We start from the raw sequence: 14,977 nt of genomic DNA on the forward strand, positions 1-14,977 counted from the left end.
GGCCTGGGGAGGCAGCCCCACCCTTGCCTCCTCCACCCCCTTCTCTTGGGGGTTGGGAGATAGTGGGGCTATCTCAGATGAGTCAGATATCCACAAGGCAAGTGGGGCTCCATGAGATGAAACAGGGTCCCTGCCACATAGACAGGTACATGGTGAGGCAGAGGCTCTCAGATGGAGAGGAGGGAAGCAAATGGCCAGAATGCAGAGGCTTGGAGAATGAGAATTTTGGAAGAGAGTTACCCAAGGGACAGACTAGAGTCACAATGCTAAAACCCTCAAGTGTCAAACGAAGACGTTTGGTGCAGCTGCTACCCATGACTCTGATTCAGGGTGAGCATGTGGTCAGAGGCAAGAGTGCAGAATGTGGAGGGAATAGAGCAGAGCAGGACCAGGAGGGCAAGACCACTGTCCAGGCAGAGGCAGAGTAGACAAGGCCTCATAGTGATCTCTTTAAGTGCTGGTCCTCTGAGGTCTGGACACCTCTGCCATATTCTACTCAGTTCCACTACAAAGTTATGTCTGAAGAAAAGAAAACACACACAAAAATGACTTTATTATATGCAACCAAGCACCAAGGCATATACAGAAAGAGGTATGGGGAGAACATTTGCTGAAACAGTGTATCCTTGGGTGGTCGCTGCTGGGGCACTCTGAACACCCAGCAGGACTGCGGGGCATAGCTGACGGTACTTTGGGTCCTACAGCAGAGCACACAGTTTGGTGCTCCACAAACAGAGTACAAGCCTTCCTACTAACTCCCATTTCTAACTTAAGCCAAGTCTCTTGAGATTCTGTGTCTAAACAAAACAAGTGTATTGCTGCCAACATTCATGAATCACCTCCATTCAAATAATGCATACAACTCAATAATAAAAAGCCAATACTATTTAAAACAGGCAAAGGATCTGAACAGATCCAATGTAAATCTAAAGAGGATGCACAAATGGCCACGTGGGAAAAGATGCTCAACGTTTTTAGTTATTATGGAAATGCAAACCAATTCCACAATAAGACATCAGCTGATTCACACTAGTAGGATGGCTAGGATCAAACGGATGACAGTTGGGGCTGGGGAGATGGTTCAGTAGGTAAGAGTGCTTGCAAGCCTGTGGGGGACTGTCTTGATTACATTCAGTGATGCGGGAAGCGTCATCTGGGTCCCGGACTATATGTAAGAGGAGAAGGTGAGCTGAGCACAACATGCGTGCATTCCTTCCTCTCTGCTCCTGTCTGGATTTGCCTAGCTGTTTCAGGTCCTGACTGCCTTGACTTTTCTCCAGTTGTGGAGTACAACCTGGAATTGTAAGCCCAATAAATACAGTCGCCTTTGTCACAGTGCTTTATCACAGCAACAGGAAATGGAACTAGGATAGTACGCAAGGGGATATTATTTAGTCATGGAAGAAGATGAGATACTTACATACTACTTACTACCTGGGTAAATCTTGAAAACATTACGCTAAGTGAAGAACGCCACATACCAAAGGGTTCATCTTGTGCAATCCCAGTTACATGAAATGTTCAGAATAAACACATCCCCACAGACAGAAAGCAGATTAGTGGTTGCCTACGACTGAAGGCGGGGAGGGAGGGGAGAACGCAAGGGGGTAGGAAAGGATTACATAAATGCTTTCTTTTGGTGCTGATGAAAATGTTCTAAAATTGAGTCAGGCTCACACATGCCTATAGTCTCAGACCCGGGAAGCTGAGACAGCAGGACAGTTAGTTGCAAGTTCAAGACTAGCCTTGGTCATTTAGCAAGACCCTGGCTTAACAAGCAAGCAAACAAACAAACCACCACCAACAAAATGTTCTAAAATTAATTATACAGCTCTAGATATATGAAAAACCACAAAATATTATATATTGTAAATGGGTGAATTATATATACCTCAACAAAGCCTTTCTTAAAAACTAATCAAATAAAACAAACAAACAAAAACCCACCTCCATTCTCACTGGCCCACGCACAGCCAGAGCACAGAACCCCACAGCAGAGACTCGGGCCGGCCCTGAGATTTGGGAACAGGGTGAAGCTGGAGGGGCAAGGAGCCCAGCCCTGCATCTGGGAGCCTTGTCATCTCAGAGCCCGCCCCCTTCAGCTAGTTTCCGTCTCTGTAAAATGTCAGCCATCTGATCTACCACACAGAGTCAAGCAATCAGATGAAACCGTGTGATGATTCTTGGCATGGTACCAGAACCAGAGCAGGCATACTGTTTAAAGCTTTAAAAAAATGACCTATGAGAAAGTGTGCTGCAGAGCACAAAGACCCTTCATAAATGTAAAGTGGCTTTATAATGTCACAGATAAACATATAACCCACATTATAACTCATTATCAAAGAGAATCCATCTTCAATAGCATATGCTACTTCCCAAAGACTCACTTGAGCTCATTACCCCACTGCTTCAGAGAGTAAAAGTTAATGGAATTCGGATGCCCTGGGGCTGGCTGGCGAGCAGCTCGGTCTCCCACCAGCTCTCCAGGGGCAGCTTCCACAGCGAGCACAGTTCTGGCTTTTTCTGCAGAAGGATTTGGGTGCTGGGAAATTATATCTGAAAGAAAGGTAAACAATTGTCAGTTACCCTAAACTTTTGTAGGAAACCTGTCATCCCAGATAAAACACTGACTTGCTACACTTCACAAGAATATCAGCCATATGTGTAGTAGCACATATGCATGCTATATAAAAACATGGTCTGTGGGTGGCTTTTGTGCTCATGAGCTATCTTCATGTAAAGTAGAACCATGCTTCTTGTAGTAAGGTTACGATGTGTTTCAAGGTCACCAAAATTAACTGTTGGTCCAGGGAGAGAGAAAAGGCCAGAATTTTCCTCCAGTCTCCCCTCCCCCCTTTTTTTAAATGCTGAATGCTGTTTATTGAAGGAGGGAAGAGGTTTTAAATACAGGCTTACAGCACTTATAGATCAGTAATGGTGACAGGGTCCATTCACCTGTATTGACAAGGAACAATTTCCAGGATTAAACTGTTAATTGAAAACAGTAAAGCCAAGTATCAGCTTTGTCTACTCTATTGATTCTGTTTCTTTAGGAAAACGGGGAGATTACAGATAGGAACACGTTTTCTAGTGTCTGTGAACCGTGACAGTGAAAAAATAAGCTTTGTCACAGTGCAGCAGCTCAGCAAACTCACAGGCAAGAGCCACGACACCCAAACATGGTTCAAGTTTAAAACTGTTCTTTAAAATGTAAGCTTTGAGAACTGGAGAGCTGGCTCAATTTAAGAGCACTGGCTGCTCTTGTAGAGGATCCAAGTTCAGTTTCCCCGGCACCTATGTGGCAGCTCACAATGTCTGTAACTCCAGTTTCAGGAGATGTGATGCCCTCCTCTGGCCTCCAAGGGTACTGTGGTCATGTGGAGCACTTACAAATACGACACACACACACACACACACACACACACACACACACACACACACACTCATACATATAAACAAAATAAAATAATTTTAAAAAAGTAATCTCTGGAGATGTTCCAGCTTGAAATAATGATGCCCAAGATTTACTTGACAATAACAATATTTATAGCTTAAATAATATTTGCTTCAAGCAACATGCTAATTGTTTCAAAATTAGAAAAGCAGGTAGGGGCAGGAAATGAAAATGTCATAAAATAATAAAAATAGTAACTGATGAAGCCATCTAATAAACACAAAGATAATAATACTGTTACTCATTTTGCATCATGTTTAAAGAAACAATTCTAACAATCCAAACATTCTGTATTCTTCCCAGTGCCAATGTCTGAGAATGAAGAATGTTCGCAAACGGAACTTCATGTTATTTCCTAACAATCAACTTGGTCTACATGTCTTTTTAATAAAGTGCTCACGATATTAATGTGAAACCACAATTAGAATGGAACTTTAGCCACTGACAGCCAAGACGACAATTAGTTTCTAACTGGACCAGCGACCCCCAGGGCTGCTTAGGACTGGCCTCCACAAAAAGCTGGTCAAGACAGCAGGGCCCAAGAATCCTGGGCAGCAACAGCCCTTGGAGACGGATGTCCTAGTTGGGAATGTCTTCTCAAGGCTTTCACTTTGTAGGCAGCTCACTAACTTGACTACTGTCGATGTCAGTGGGAAAGGCTCCAAGAATGTCCTGTAGAAGGGCCTTGAGTGTGACAGGCATCAGGGACCGCTGTCAGGGGGAACAACACTCAGCTTCTGTATAGGCCATCATTTTCTTACCCACTAAGCACTGAGGGAATAGCACCAAGAGCTGTTACCCTAAAGAAAAGAAGGTCAACATGGCAAGTCACCACAGAACACATGGAGTCCTGGGAGTCAGACCCTTGCTCTGGGTTTGAGGGTTCTAGGAGATGCCTGGGGACTGCTGGAGGGAGAGGAGGATAAGCATATGGTTGCTCGCTTCACTTAAATGTTGGGGTTCTCCTTAAGCTTTCATTTGGAAAGGGGATCTAATGAGAAATGGACAAAGTTTGGCCACCGCTAATTCAGCCCACTCTCTAGCTACTGTGTCAGGACCCTCAAAACCTGAACCAGGGATAAAAGAGTCACCTGCTTTGGCAGTGACACACATGGCTAGGAAGCAAAGAAGACATTGGTCAGCACTTGAGAGCCAAAATACAGCAAGCACTTACCACCTCTGAGTACTTGTGTTAGTCCATGGGCACACAGGGGTGGAGGCTCTACTGTGACTTCAGAGAAAGGCAGAGCTGTCCTACACACTTTCTGAAGGTTGGCCTCTCACTGACCCAACTTGAGTAAGAGCATGGCAGTTCTAAGCCTAGCCAGGAAACAAGCAACCAGCCGTACACACTGCTACTGTGAGCAGGTGCAGTACTCTTTCCTGTGTGGGCTGGCAGCGAGGTCGTGAGGCCCCTCAGGAGCAAGGGCTGACACTCGCGGAAGTGGTAAGGTACCCATCACCATGAAAACCCAGGGCTTGCAACAAACCACTGTCCACCCAAGAAGGACATTAGAGGTGCTGGAGGATGAGGGGGGGGGGGCAGAAAGGGTCTTGAGGGAGACCAGCTGCAGAAATGATTTCTACTGGGATCTTGTGTAAAAACCATCTTTACAAGTCATCACTTTACTTGAAAAAGCAGCAGCTTCCTGGCTGGGTATGCTTATTTAGTTCTTTGCTTATTAATTTTTACACGTTTGAATACTTTGCCTACATATATATGTTTACCATGTACATGCCTGGTACCCACAGAGGTCAGAAAAAAATGTGAGATCCCTTGGAACTGGAGTTGTGGATGGTGGTGGACTACCATGTCGGTGTTGGGGAAAAGAACTCAAGCAAGTGGTCTTAACTGATGAGCCATCTCTCCAGCTCTGAGTATATTTTTATGGTCACTGAAGTTTCAGTTTACTGTTGCCTGTTTTTTATTTGGTTTGGTTTTCAAAAACGCTTCACCCAGAGTGGAGCTGCTGGCTTCTCTCCAGTATGTGCCATACAGTAGCATTCAGGAGCCTCTAGGGCAGCAGGGGGCAGCCTCTAACATTAGGACACAGGGAGCTGCTCGGAGCCGCAGTGGCAAGAGAAAAGCTGCCCTGGAAGGTGTCTTCCACTTTTTTTAGGCATCTCCAATGCTGATGAAACCTTGAAGAGAGTTTAGACCGCACTTCCTGGGGCCCTCCTCTACAGCAACCCCTGGATTTCACTGACTCAGCTTCCTTGTAATGACGTTTCCTGTCACAGCTCTCCCACAAACGTGCCTATACTCATCTGACCTGCCTCTCAGTCTGTCCTCTCCCTTCCTGCTCTCATTTTGCCAGAAACTTCTGCAGACAACAAAGTGCATGCATGTCCCAGAGAATTCTCATGGTGAAGATGGCCATTCTCTTCACTCCAATGAGGGGGTTGGGGGCAAGGAACTGGTTTTATTATAGTAGGTAAGGGAGGATCAGATAGGCTTAATGAGGATTAAGCCTTTGTGCTTGCTAGGCCAATCCTCTACCCCAGCCTCCAAAAGGCATCAAACTGAGTTTCAACCCAGATTGCGAAGGAGGGAGTGGTCAGAAGGAGCAGGGACATCTTCATGAGGCTGTAGTTCCCACAGAGAGACAAGAAGCCACAGGGTTTGGAGAGCCCCTAGGGCGGGACCAGCGCTGGCCTATCTGTCCGTGGTTCCCACCAAGAATATATACAGCCTGAGACCTGGGGATCTGACTGATGGATGCACTAATAGCAAGTAACTGACACCGAGCAGCGGAACGGCTCAGGTGAAAAGGCTACCGTTGCTGGCTGACGGGCCAAGGACAGCAAGCTGCTGGGAGGCAAGGATGGCTTCCTGAGGGCTGAGGAAACGATGCAGAAGGCAGCAGAGGCCTCCACAGTTCTCAAGGCCTGACACTTGAGGTTCCTCCTGACCTTCCCCTTCCTGCCGTTTCCCGGTAAGTTCCTGACTTAGTGGGGCACGCCAGGCTCAGCTCTCCTCTCTTCTCTCCCATTCATTCATCCCTGATCTTCAGCAATCTCAGGCCCAGCTGCTATTTATAGCCACAGCAACCCCTGCCTTCACCTGTACAGACTACTCAAACCTTCAGCCAGGTTCAGGACACCCCCTTGGGACCAAACGCTGGCCAGTTCTGGCCAGTTTCCTTTCAGACCCCCCCTCTCCCGGGCTTCAGCTGCATTTTCACTCCACGGATCATCTCCCCCACGTTCTCTCTCCCACAGCCTGACTTCCAAAGAACCTGGCTCTGAGAAAGAACATCTCGTTTCTCAGAAGGGGATGGATGCCGAGATGTGCTGAATCATGGTCATACAAGCCTCTCAGAGACAACACTGCTATACAACGGCTCATACGTGAAAACTGCAGAGTATTTCATAGCATTTCACAAGCAGGGTGATACAGACACACGACCGTGATCACTGCACAGGACTGGCATTAGAAGATGGCACTTGATTATTGTGGTTAGTGCCAGCTCTGTGCTCTACCCACAGGCCTCCTTGTAGCCTAAAGGCCTAGAGCAATGATTCTCTGTGGATCACGATCCTGCATATCAGGTATTTACATTACAATGTATAATAGTAACCAAGCGAGTTATGAAGAAGTAGCAACGAAAAATAACTTTATGGTTGAGGGACTGTATTGAAGGGTTGAGAACCACTGGCCTAGAGGAACCCCTGCCCACGCTGCTGAGTCCTGTTCACACGGAACTGCAGAAGGTGTGACAGTTAAAGGAGGTGATGCACTTCTGCAGAGAAAGAAATGTCGTCACCTCAAGTGTTTTCACAACACAATTTTCTTAAGAAATATTAACCACGCACAGGCACTCAGCCCACTAAAACCGCGAGCCAGAAGAAAGAGTCACCTGGCCCTGAAGTAACGTATGCGCCTGGGAAGAGAGAAGGCAGCGTCATGAACACATGCCTGAGTCTCAGGAAGCCTCACCAAGAGCGGGGTCCCAGCAGCTCTTTCTTCTAAGGTCTTGTGGAGAATGAAGTAAATGAGTGGACTGGACAGCTACATTAAATCTGTATTCAGTATGTGGATTCATTCTCAAATACTATGAAACCCTGAAGGCAGACCCTTGATTCTTAATGGCTATGAATATCTCTACATGTAGACAATGGACTGTTTATCTTCCCAAAGTAATAATTTGAAGCTAGGTCCTTTATCCAACCAACTCCGGCAGACAATGGGGTGGTGCCTGAGGCACACTTCAGAAATCAGGCTGTGAAGGGATAACAGACAGAACACATAAAAAGGCACAAGGTTACCCCCTTTTTAATACCTGCCTGAAAAACTGAACCACCACACAGGAAGAGTCTCTTACTCCAAAGACATGAAATACAGAAACACAGGCAATTATGGGTCAGTGCCAGTTCACGACCAACTGTCCATCCCTGCTTCTTGAGAGTCTGTGGTTTTGATGGCCATACGCTCAGTTGACCCACTTGGCTCCCCATATTCTCTTGTAGCCATTTGATATAACCACGAGGAATAGCCACGTGAGAGTCACTGCTAAAGAGAAGTGGAAGGTCTCTGTGAAAGCGTCCTCCTGTGATATGAGGGCCACCCCAGCGACAGTGAGCATGAGTCAGGAACTTAGTCCTAAGCATGGGACAGTTAGACGTGGCTGAGGAGTCAGCGCTCCAGCTATGAATTGCTCATAAGAGGAAAAAAGAAATGATGTTCTTGTTAGTCCAGTTTCCTATTAAATGCAGTGAAACACAATCCTCACCCATTCAAAATCGCATTGTCAGGGATGTGTGCGTGTGCATGCCTGTGTGAGCATGCGTGCCTGTGGGTGTAGAATTATCTCTACCCTCAGCAATGTGCTTTCCCTTTCAATCCTTGCGATGTGGAGAGTAGACAAACTTGGTTTTCACGGCACAGTGTGCAGTCTTGCAGTCATGGGTAAGTGACTTGCTCAGAACCTGATGACCAGTAAATATCAGAGTTAAGACTTTAAGCCAGACCCACAAGGCTTCCAGACAGGACCGCCTTCCAGGATAAACACTCCATGCAAAGTGTCAATTCTGTCTGCCTTTCTCCACACTGACTTTAGGTGCCTGGAGAGTCATGATGGGTAGACACTCAAGACTACAACGTGCTCCGCTGGGGGATGTGACCGGGAGACTAGAAGACAACAACAGCACACCAGTGCTATGAAAACCAGTCCTCTTCCAGCCAGGCTAGGTTAGCACAGTTAGGCTAAGGTGGGCTGTGAACCACAGCATGACCGCAGAAAATTAAAGGACATTGCCGTGTAACTACAACATTTATCTTTTAACCAGTTTTTTTCCTTTGATGATAAAACAAAAGGGTCTGAAATGCAGTTCTCTTTAAAATTTATGTGTCTATGTCCATGTGTGCATATGCCATGTATGTAGCGGTGCCCACAGGGACCAGAAATGGGCACTGGATCCTCTGGAACTGGGGTTACAGGCAGCTGGGAGCCAACTGATGTGGGTGCTGGGAACCCAACTGAGTCCTCTGAAACAGCAACACGCATTCTCAACCACTGAGCCATCTCTCTAGCTCCTGGTCTTCTAGACTTTCTACTCAAAAATGTTTCACTTTCTGGTTTTGAAAATAGCTCAAGGGTTCAAGGTTTCACTATTTGTCCTTCCTTATAATTCCTATCTAGAATTCAGAAGACATTTAAAGTTAGTTATTTCTATACATACAATTTTTAAAACTCCACTGTGCTTTAGATAAAAACCTAAAATTTTAAGGCCAGCCAGCAGGCTCTCTCTGTCTATTTCGGGTCTGGGTGGGCCTCCAGGCTGAGCTTTGCTGGCCCCTGCAGCCCTACTGACCTGCAGTAATGTGGAAGGACCCTCTCTGGCTCTTTCCTCCACTTTTCTGTCTCTTTACTGGCTGAGTCCTGGCCATCTTGTCCCAAAGAGACCCCAATAAGCCCAACACTGAGCTCGGCCCATGCAGGGGCTCAGGCTGCCTTAAACTTCTCGCTTTTGTCTGCACAAACACTTTGGCTCACAGGAACACTTGAGGGGAGAGAAAGGGAACCAAATGTGAGCTGGAGATGACTCCTCTGGCTCCCCAACCTCACCATTTTGGTTTGCCAGGAGGCAGGACAGACACAACAGAGGAACCCCAAGACAGGGTACTACCTCTCTGCCCTCCTTTCAGCTACACATCTGAGTCCTTGCTCGAGAGGAGTGATCTGTGTCCCCAGAGTGGAGGCAAATGGAGGATCTTCAGTGCCAAAGGTGTAAGTCACTAGCATGGAGGCTGCCCATGCCCCTACAGTTCCTTCCCAGTGTCCCGAGTGACCTTGAGACTGATATAGAACTTCTTATCACGGAAAAGACACAGGTCATCCTCAGCTGCAGAGTGAGTTTGAAGCCAGCCTGGGCTATATAAGACCCTGTCTCAAAAAACAACAAAACAAATAAAAAGATAAAGATGCAGCTCGGCTGGTAGAGCTTGCCCACCACTCCACAGGGCCCCATAAACCAATACAGTGGGGCAAACACATAATCCAGTGTAAGGAGGTCGAGGCAAGAGGATCAGGAGTTCAAGGCTAGCTTAGATTACAGAGCCTGCCTCAAAACAACGAAAATAAAAATTAATAAAATAAAACCAAACCAAACTAAGCCTCAGGCAACAGGAAGCCACTTCTAAGCTAGAGAGGGGCATGCACTTGAATATAAAGCCTTCCCTTCCACTCGGAGGAGAATCAGAGTTCTAAGACTCCAGGGCAAAGGCTCCTAGAAAATCATCCACAGGTACAAACAAGGCAGTATCCTCTCACTGACTAGTATGGACAGTCTGCTAAAAAACGCCCAACCAGGAAAAGCAAGGCTAGAAAATCCTAGTTTTAAGACGGTGAGTGATTCCAGAAAAAGACAGCTGCTAATGTGCCCAGAACTCCGATGCCACTGCCCTCGCTCTGCTGAGCAGAGGGTCATACATGCTTTATGGAGTGCAGACCACAGCTCTTCATGGAAGTGCTACAACACCCCTGTACTGGTTTTAATTCGAATGTGCACTCCTTTGTAGTGCTAGTACAGGCCAGGCATGGTGTCATATACCTTTAACTCCAGAACCCCAGAGGCAGACGTAGGTGGATCTCTATGAGTTTGAGGTCAGCTTGGTCTACATAGTGAGTTCCAGGCTAACCAAGGCTACATAGTGAGACTCTATTTCAAAACAAACAAACAAATCCTAACTAAGTAAGAATGCTCGTATAGAGCCGACAGGATAGCTCGGTGGGGAACTGTGCTTGTTGCTGGGGCTGATGACCTGATTTGGATCCATCTCCAGGACCCACATGGTAAAGGAGAGGAGTGTCACCTGAAAGTTGTCCTCTGACCTCCACATGCTCACCATAGTACATACAGGTGTACACACACACACACACACACACACACACACACACACACACACACAAATATAATTTTTAAATTGCTAGTACAATGCCCTGGCCATTTCAGAGCTCACTTCAGAGCTCAGGAGCTCCAGGCTTGTTCTAACATGCTAAGAGGAGGGAGCCACAAGAAATAGCCTTCGGAGAGGGAGAGGTAGGTCTGCAAGATGATCTGCAAATAACTGCCCCATTCTTTCTAGAGGGCTCAGTACAATCAACAATCATGAGAAGGTCATGGGGCTTAAGTTTTGCTTTTCAAGTACAAAAGCACATTCTCTCTAGGGTACAAATGGCCAGGACTTACTAGGACCCGTGAAAATGCCATGAATCTGCAATAAAATACAATCAGTGCTTAGCTCTTCAGGCCTTCCTAAGAAATACTAGAAAATAACCAGTGGAATGCCGCTTCTTTCCTGGCACATTCAAAATGCAAAGCATTTGGAAGTTGGCCCAAGCATGAAGACATAGGTGAGTAGACTTCGTCATTAATTATGGTAGAAGGTAAGCTAGCCTTGGAGCCAGATCAGAAGGTATATGCTGTGGATCATGATTTCAGTTACACACAGATGTTGTCCTCCATCTCTGCAATATGCCTGGCATCTGCCTTGCCTGATACCCAGGCCAGTACTAGCTTGAAAACGGCTCTGTCCCTGGAGCACCTCACCTGGCACTGTGGACTGCAGTCCAGTCATAAGGGATTGCCATTATTTTCAGTCTGAATTCATTTTCACTCACTGCTCATCTGAGTTGCTGTGTCAAATGGCTACCCAGAAAGAACAGACAGGGAACCCTCCCCTTGTGTCTTACCTGTGCTGTCTCTGGCTACGAGGCCCTTAGGAAAATCTCCTGGAGTTGGGGAAGTCCTGCTGTCCCATTTCACCATGTCCAGGCTGTTGCAATATTCCCATCTCTTCTGCTGAAGCTCCTGTAGCCAGTAAGTCATGAGCTCACGATTAGGAGCCTAGAACGAGGGAGGGGAAACCTTGTTAGAGCCATCAGTAAAACAAAGATCTTAAAAAAACATCTGTGTACAAACTGTACAAATGGAAGAGAGCAGCATTAGGAAGAGAGCAACTTGGTTGCCCAGAAGTACACGATGGTTAAGACTCTACTGCTGGAAAACCAACCACACACTTCAGACACAGAACACACAGACATAAAACTGAACTGAGCTGATCCTTCCTGCTATCTAGCTTTCATACTGCTAAGCCAGGGAGAAAAGCCATCAACACTATCACCCAGATGTGAACCCCCAACCACAATAAGTGTACTGGTGCAAGGTTGGCATGATTATGATGGGAGTAACTGGTGGTGTGAAAGAAAATGGTCCCCAAAGGCAGGGGCACTATTAGGAGGTGTGGCTTTGTTTGAGAGAGTGTGGCTTTATTGGAGAACATGAGTCACTGTGGAGGTCTCATATATGCTCAAGCCACACCCAGTGTCTCAGATCACTTCCTGTTGCCTGCAAGATACAGAATTCTCCAGTACCATGTTTGCCTGCATGCCACCATACTTGTAGCCACCATGATGATAATGGACTAAACCTCTGAACTGGAAGCCACCTCAATTAAATGTTTTCCTCTATAAGAGTTGCCATGGTCATGGTATCTCTTAACAGCAATAGAAATCCTAAGACAGAGGTATATGGAGGGTGAGCTGGTCCTCCTACTGCTCCCTGCCTACCTCTGTGACCACTCAGGCTCTGGAGAGATCCAGGACAGGGATGCACCTCAAGTCAGGGACAGGGTAGGCACCTGCCTGACTTCCCTCCTCCAGCCTGCACACCTACTGTCACTGGATCTGGGCTCAGATGCACTAGTTGCTCAGCACACTTGGAACACACTTGTTGACAGACACCCATTGCTGACCTCTCCAGTATCCCCTGCAATGCAGGCATCATGGGAAATCTGCTTTTCCTCAAGAAAACTTTTTCTACTTCAGTCTCTGAAGACTAACTAGGAACAATGAGTAACGCCTCAGTCATCTCTCACTGAAGTCCTGGGGCAAACGACCTTACATTCCTTTGTGTTTGGCATATTATCAGGTTGCAGAAATCTGGCCAATCAGGCATCAAAACATCCTTGAGGCAGTGATTATCAAGGTTTGCTGCCTTTCTAAAAGAAATCTAGAAATCAGGGCCAGGGAGATGGTTCAGGGGTAAAACACTTGCTGTGTAAGCAAGAGGAGCAGGGTTTGGGTCTCCAGAACCCATGTTAAACCCATGGATTCTTTCCCAGAGAAGGCTGGCTCGCCAGACTAGCTGGAATCTGTGAGCTCAGGGTTCAGAGAGACACCCTGCCTCAATTAAAAAAAGTAGAGTGATCCAGGAAAGACATTCAATTGAACCCTGAGCCTCCACATACACATGCTCACACATGTCAATATGCTCACACATACACACAGTCACAAACAACCTAGGAATCAAATGGATATGGTGCTTCTGTTTATGTCCACAGTGCTGCTGTCAGCTGAGGTCACAGGTGCTTCTTTTCTTGCAGTGTGCAGCGGTAACTGCAGTGTGAGGTGGCAACTGCAGTGTGCAGCGGTAACTGCAAACACTCATAACCAGTCCAAGGGCTGAAAATAAATGACTATAAAATGCAAAGCCATCCATGGGACATCTCTCTTACCCCTTCCAAGGCTCGGGAGATAATGTAAAAGAAAGGGCAGAAAGATTTAAGAGCCAGAAGAAGGGGTGAAGTGTTACTTTTCTAGTGTTCTCTAAGACACAAGCTAAACTTGCTGGTCTTGGATCTAAGAATCTGGTGCCTTGAGCTGGGCAGTGGTGGCGCACGCCTTTGATCCCAGCACTCTGGAGGCAGAGGCAGGCGGATCTCTGTGAGTTCGAGGCCGGCCTGGACTACAGAGTGAGTTCCAGGTAAGGCACAAAGCTACACAGAGAAACCCTGTCTCGAAAAACAAAACAAACAAACATACAAAACAAAACAAAAAAAGAATTTGGTGCCTTGAAAAGATGAGTCTGGTTTCTTATGTTAAGTTGTTGCTGTCAACATAAAACCCTACATAAAAGACCAAACCAAACATCTTGGAAAACCACCCTGGCTGTCTCCAGAGTGGATGTGATGTGAGAGGTAGGGGCAGAAAAGGACTGTGTGGGCACAATCCTGACATGGTAGCATCTAATGCCTCTAAGAGCTGTGATATGAAATATCCGTTCAGAGAAGGGAGCTTGGCATGCCTCATTCAGTCAAGGAGGAACTGTTCTTGACAGCTGCCTAAGTACCAAGTGATGCTCCAGCTGCTACCACAAGTTCTTATGCCTAGGCCACCATAGCATCAAATCCAGAAGCCACTCACTCATAGATGAGTCTGGCTCTGGCCCTCTGTTCCTTCTCTTGGACCCTCAGGACTGCTCTCCCTTCAACTCAGCTGGCTTTCAATGCAGTGCTCAAAATAATACTACACTAAATCATTTAACTTTAAGATCGTTGGTTTCATCAGAAATTTCCCTTTTTAATTAAAAAAAAAATGAAGTGTCAAAAGATTTATTGGCCATTTTATACGCTAGCAGTCCAGATATAATGTATATTGTATGAAAGAGAACACTTACTGGTCCTTTGCCTGTCTAGACTTTTATGTCTTTAACTGTGCAAACTTTTCAGCAGACCTTTTAAGGGCCCACCACAACAGGAAACATTACTGGGGAGCCTGGCTGGCTACTCTGCAGCAAAGTCAGGGAGCTGGGCTCCACCAGCTGGCAGGGTCTCTCCACTGTGAAGGCCTCACCTCAGCTGTTCACTCCCTGGGACCCCAACCCTTCAGGCCACACTGCTCACCTATCGTAACTCAGTGCAGAGGGCTGGGCAGATGGCTCAGTTGGGAAAGTGCTTGCTTTGTAAGAATGAAGGCCTGAGTTTGATCCCCAGAATCTACATCAGAAAAAAGAGGAAGGAAAAGAAAAAACGGGGAAGCAGCAGCAGCAGCAGCAGGACACAGCAGCAAGTCTTTAATTCCAGTGCTGGGGAGGCAGAGCAAAGAGGATCCCTGAGGCTTACCAGTCTAACCTACTTCAGGCCAAGGAGAAACCAACACACACACACACACACACACACACACACACACACACACACACACACACACACGCAAGAACGCACAAAAAAATTCCAATCAACCG

The 14,977-nt window shown here is 46.6% G+C and overlaps 1 protein-coding gene across 3 annotated transcripts in view; it reads right to left on the minus strand.

The window, feature by feature from the left end:
- Tbc1d2b (TBC1 domain family member 2B) overlaps nt 1-14,977 on the minus strand; it is a 67,679-nt gene that overhangs the window by 35,226 nt on the left and 17,476 nt on the right. For all 3 annotated transcript variants that reach the window (XM_028865965.2, XM_028865966.2, XM_037207832.1), the window contains exons 2-3: nt 11,650-11,803; nt 2,388-2,556 (exon numbers count right to left, since the gene is read on the minus strand). In XM_028865965.2, the coding sequence (XP_028721798.1) occupies nt 2,388-2,556; nt 11,650-11,803 (323 nt within the window). The remainder of the gene's footprint in view (nt 1-2,387; nt 2,557-11,649; nt 11,804-14,977) is intronic.

This window comes from Peromyscus leucopus, chromosome 7, assembly GCF_004664715.2.
Source record: "Peromyscus leucopus breed LL Stock chromosome 7, UCI_PerLeu_2.1, whole genome shotgun sequence".
NCBI classification, from domain to species: domain Eukaryota; kingdom Metazoa; phylum Chordata; class Mammalia; order Rodentia; family Cricetidae; genus Peromyscus; species Peromyscus leucopus.